The following is a 5,422-nucleotide window of genomic DNA, read 5'->3' on the forward strand; positions in this document are numbered from 1 at the left end:
TAGGTCCTAGGTTCAGTCCCTAGCACCACCAAAACCCAGAGCTGAACAATGCTTTGGTGAAATAAAATAAAGGAGAAAATCCATTGTTACTTCAGCCTACAGGGTTCAGTTAGATATTGTCGCTTTTAAAGCTGCCTCTTTTCTTACTGAGAAGAGACTAGAAGAAATTATGCTCTTTCTTAAAACAAGCAGACATCTCACAGAAAGAATACTCAACTATCTATTCATACCTAACCAAAGTTGGATATTCTAAAATGTGAGACATTAGGCAGTAACACATTGAGTATAGGTTTGGTCATTCTCTGTAATAAATATGTTGTGTGAAGAGCAATTAATATTGTTGAAACTCTGACTGCTGAGTCTGATTAATAAAATAGTTCTGCCATGAACAACTTAAATTCTTACAGTAACGTCACTATGTTGGCCAACTGAGTCAGAAGGATAAATTCTTAATAAGAATTTCAGTTTGATGTGAGTAAATCAAGGGTTATGGTCTGTTTTACTAGATTTAAAAATACGGCCACTGAGTTTCCTCATGGAATTCTTCACATCTTTATTTCTAAGGGTATAGATGACTGGATTCAAGAGGGGAGTGAAAATGGTATAAAAGACTGAGAGCACTTTGTCTATTGGGAAATTTTCAAAAGGCCACACATAGATGAAAATGCATGGGCCAAAGAAAAGGGTCACCACAGTGAAGTGGGCACTGCAGGTGGAGAGGGCTTTGGAGGACCCACCAGAAGAACGTTGCCTAACAGTGACCAGGATGATGGTGTAGGAGATCACCAAGAGGATAAAGCACACCAGGGCAATCATGCCACTGGTTGAAATCATAAACACTCCCAGAATATAAGTGTCCACACAGGCAAGTTTAATTACCAAGGGAAGGTCACAAAAGAAGCTGTCCACTTCATTGGGACCACAGAAGGGCAGGTTCACAGTAAATGCTAACTGACTCATGGCATGAAAGATTCCAACAATCCAGGAAAGCGTTACAAGCCCAATACACATTTTCCGGTTCATGACGGTCAAATAACGTAGAGGCTTGCATATAGCCACGTATCTATCAAAGGACATGGCTATCAGCAGGACGATCTCAGCTCCCCCCAAGAGATGTAGAAAGAATATCTGAGTGATACACCCTTCAAAAGAGATGGCTTTCCGTTCACTGAGAAAATCTGCAATCATTTTGGGAGTTGCAAATGAGGCCAGAGACATGTCAATGAAGGAGAGATTGCCCAACAGAAAGTACATGGGGGAGTGAAGGCGTGACTCTGACATGATGGTGAGCACAATTAGGAGATTCCCCAGTACAGTGGCTGCATAGACAGTGGAGAAAAATAGGAAATAGAAAACTTGTAGTTCCCAAGAACTGGAGAGACCCTGTAGTATGAATTCAGTTACCACTGACTGGTTATTCCTGCCCATTTGCTCCAATTTCTAGAAGGACTCTGATATTTCCAGCTGGGAGGAGAAATAAGAAAAAGAAAGAAAAATGATTAAACTGAGTAATAAATACCTTAATAAAATAATCCGGGGTCGGTTGGTGGCGCAGTGGATTAAGTGCACGTGGTGCAAAGCGCAAGGACCGGCCTAAGGATCCCGGTTCGAGCCCCGGGCTCCCCACCTGCAGGGGAGTCGCTTCACAGGCGGTGAAGCAGGTCTGCAGGTGTCTGTCTTTCTCTCCCCCTCTGTCTTCCCCTCCTCTCTCCATTTCTCTCTGTCCTATCCAACAACGAACAACATCAACAATTGTAATAATAATAACCACAACGAGGCTACACCAACAAGGGCAACAAAAGGGGGAAAAAAATGGCCTCCAGGAGCGGTGGATTCATGGTGCAGGCACCGAGCCCAGCAATAACCCTGGAGGAAAAAAATAATAATCCTATGGCAGTTCATCCCCATATATTTTTATTGATGCAATTCTTTTTTTTAATATTTTATTTAATTTCCTTTTTTTGATGCCCTTGTTGTTTTTATCATTGTTGTGGTTATTATTGTTGTTGTTGATGTTATTGTTGCCGGATAAGACAGAGAAAAATGAGAACGGAAGGGAAGACAGAAATGGGGAGAGAAAGATAGACACCTGCAGACCTGCTTCACCACTTGTGAAGTTACACCACCACCCCCCCACCCCCCCCACCCCCCCACCCCCCCGCCAGATGAGGAGCCGGGTATCCTTATGCGGGTCCTCCAGTTTCGCACCATGTGCCCTTAACCTGCTGAGCTACAGCCAGACCCCCTATTGATGCAATTCTATATTTAATCATTCAGTTTCAATACTGCGATTTAGTAATCTGCTTGTAAGATGAAAATCTTTATTAAAATGAATGGAAAGTTCTGGTACTTGAATATTAACAAATATATTTGTGAAATTGTTTTTAAAATGAGCATCTAGCTGCCAACAAATCTTGAAGGGTAATCTCTTTCTACATATCATGATGATAATGAGAGACTAGAGTGAGACTCATGACTGATCATTAGTGGAACCCAATATTGGTAACATGATCACTGACCTCTTATAGTGGCTAGGCTAATAGAATAGACTTTAACAGGAAAGAAAAGAATAACAAAGATACATAACATATTTCAATCTTCTAAGTTATTTCCAGAATAAAAATGAAATGACGTCTTATTTTAGTTCTTCACTTCATTTGTACAGATATGAATGGCCCTTGATTCTGTCACTTGATTCTGTTAGCTATATATTTTTTAAAAAACTGGTGATCCCAATGTGGTTATGCCCTGGATATTTTAAATGTCAAGACTCCACTAAATACCAAGCTGCCTGAATTCAAGTATTTTTTTTTTTAGCTTCTGATTTTATAGATTTTCACCAAAGCAGTTTGAAGCAGAAACATCTTCCTATCTCCAAAGTTCAATTGGAATACATTGAAGAACTATTTATATAAATGGAAAATGATAATAGCAAGCCTGGAATTGTATAAAATTCCTTAAAAATTATAACTAGACTTCCTAGAGAAAGATTCTGAGATGTGAAAAGACTTTACAAAGTTCATGAAAAGTGAATTGAAATGATGGACACCTAGAATTCATGACAAAACCTGTCCATCTTACCACTAACTCAACTTTTCTTTCATTCTAAATCAATTTGTTTATCATAGGTATAACAAAAATCAAGTTTTAATAATTTTTTCTTCTTTTCACTATTTTTCATTCTCAAAACTGTGCTATAAGTATATATTTTACAATAAACTGGTTTAAGACTAAAGCCAGTTGTTGCATGCAATCACACAGGCTCTGGGACTTCTTGTTTGTGATTAATTGTCCTTGAACTTCACATTGCCCTTCTGACTTTAGCCATTCTAGAGACTTTTTTATTTGCTTCTACATCCACTTACCTGATACTTAAAAAGGATTCCTCAGCACAGCTCCCATTTAAATTAGCATAGCAGAAATTGGAACGACCTGAGATTCTGAAAATGTTGACTGAACATTGACATATTAAGGCTTCATAATGTGCTGAATCAAATGATGTCTCTGATTCTTATTCCATGAGAGTGAGTTGAGCTAAATGACTTTAGGATCTTGTCCATATAAACACACATGCTTCAATGCTGAATTAATCCCTGGAAGCTCCAGAGCGGTTTCAGGTCAACTCTAGACCTAGTTAAGTAAAAGAGACTCATAGTTCTTCTGGTCTGTACTTATAATATCTTACTGATATGATTGATACTATCACTACATAGCAGAAAAAGACCATTTGCTGCTTGGGGAATAAACAAATGTTCAAATTGCAGTGGGAATTATTAAAACATCAAGTTGATTTGGCCACACTTAATGATAGGTCACAAAGTATTATGTGAATTCTCAAATGCTTTATGTACATGGCACGTGTGTGTGTGTGTGTGTGTGTGTGTGTGTGTGTGTGTGTGTGTGTGTGTGTGTCAGGGGTGGAAAAGTAAAGAATAGCTTTATCTTAAATCATAGTAAAGAAAAGAAAAATGTGTTTTTTTTTTACTTTTGTATTTCTAATTATAGTTGGTTACAAGGTTGTTGGATTACAGCGTGTAGTTCCTCATGAGCACCACCACCAAAGTTGTATTCCTCTCGCCTAGCCACTCATAACCCTATTACTACATCCAAATGATAAAACTTGCTTTAATTAAAGCTGCAAATCACTGTTCAATATAAAAAAAAAGGATTGTCTTGGCTGGGAGTAGGGATTGACCTGTCAACGCCCATGTTCAGCGAGAAGCAATTACAGAAGCCAGACCTTCAACTTTCTGCACCTCACAATGATCTTGGGTCCATACTCCCAGAGGGATAAAGAATAGGAAGGCTATCAGGGGAGGGGACAGTATATGAAGGTCTAGTGGTGGGAACTGTGAGAAGCTGTACCCCTCTTATCCTATGGTTTTGTCAATGTTTCCTTTTTATAAATAAAAAAATTTTTTAAATAATAATAATAAAGATTGTCTTTTGAAATGTTGACATGTTTGGTCATTTATTGACCTCTCTTTCATGTTCTTAAGTTCATTTCCCCTTTATGGATATTTACAGTAGTTTGTTTACTAAGAAATATAATAAATGTTGCAAAGGACACAGAAAGGGAACACATGATTATTTTTACTTTTTTATTGATTTAATTATGAACAAGTCCGTTGAATAAAAGGGGTACAATTCCACCCAATTCCCACTACCAGAGTTCTCCATCCTACCCCCGCCATTGGAAGCTTTCCTATTCTTTATACCTCTGGGAGTGTAGACCCAGAATCATTATGGCATGCAGAAGGTGGGAGGTCTGGCTTCTATGATTGCTTCCCCGCTGGACATGGGCATTGGCAGGTTGATCCATACTCCCAGCCTGTTTCTGTCTTTCCCTAGTGGGGCAGGGCTCGGAAGAGGTGAGGTTCCAGGGCACATTGGTGAGGTTGTCTGCCCAGGGAAGTCAGGTTGGTGTCATGGTAGCATCCGCAGCTTGGTGGCTGAAAAGTGTTAAGATATAAAGCAGAAAAGTTGTTTAGCCATCAGGATCCTAAAGGTAAAAATAAAGCAAATGAGATTTGGGGTCTCCTTTCTGGAAAAAGTTAGGAATTCCATTTTAAGTATATTCCAAGGGGTCCATGACTTTACTAATTCTTGTTTGTGCCCGACAGCTAACATGCAGATTGGCTAAAGGTACTATGAGGGAGATGGTGTCAGAGTTGGGAATAAGACTAGAAGCTGGATCAGGGAAGAGAGGGACTCCCATTAATTGGGAGTCGGGTGGTAGCGCAGCAGGTTAAGCGCAGGTGGCGCAAAGCTCAAGGACCGGTCTAAGGATCCCAGTTCGAGCCCCTGGCTCCCCACCTGCAGGGGAGTCGCTTCACAAGTAGTGAAGCAGGTCTGCAGGTGTCTGTCTTTCTCTCCCCCTCTCTGTCTTCCCCTCCTTTCCATTTCTCTCTGTTCTATCCAA

The 5,422-nt window shown here is 39.8% G+C and overlaps 1 protein-coding gene across 1 annotated transcript; it reads right to left on the reverse strand.

Moving 5' to 3' along the window:
• Positions 1-480: 480 nt before the first annotated feature.
• Positions 481-1,453, reverse strand: LOC103127206 (olfactory receptor 4K3). The gene has a single exon (XM_007538100.2). It carries the CDS (start codon positions 1,426-1,428, stop codon positions 481-483), a length of 948 nt encoding a protein of 315 aa, XP_007538162.1. The 5' UTR covers positions 1,429-1,453.
• Positions 1,454-5,422: the final 3,969 nt, after the last annotated feature.

This window comes from Erinaceus europaeus, chromosome 16 (genome assembly GCF_950295315.1).
Source record: "Erinaceus europaeus chromosome 16, mEriEur2.1, whole genome shotgun sequence".
NCBI classification, from domain to species: Eukaryota; Metazoa; Chordata; class Mammalia; order Eulipotyphla; family Erinaceidae; genus Erinaceus; species Erinaceus europaeus.

Excerpts from the sequence above, each read along its gene's own strand:
- LOC103127206 (XM_007538100.2), bottom strand. The coding sequence starts at position 1,428 with ATGGGCAGGAATAACCAGTCAGTGGTAACTGAATTCATACTACAGGGT.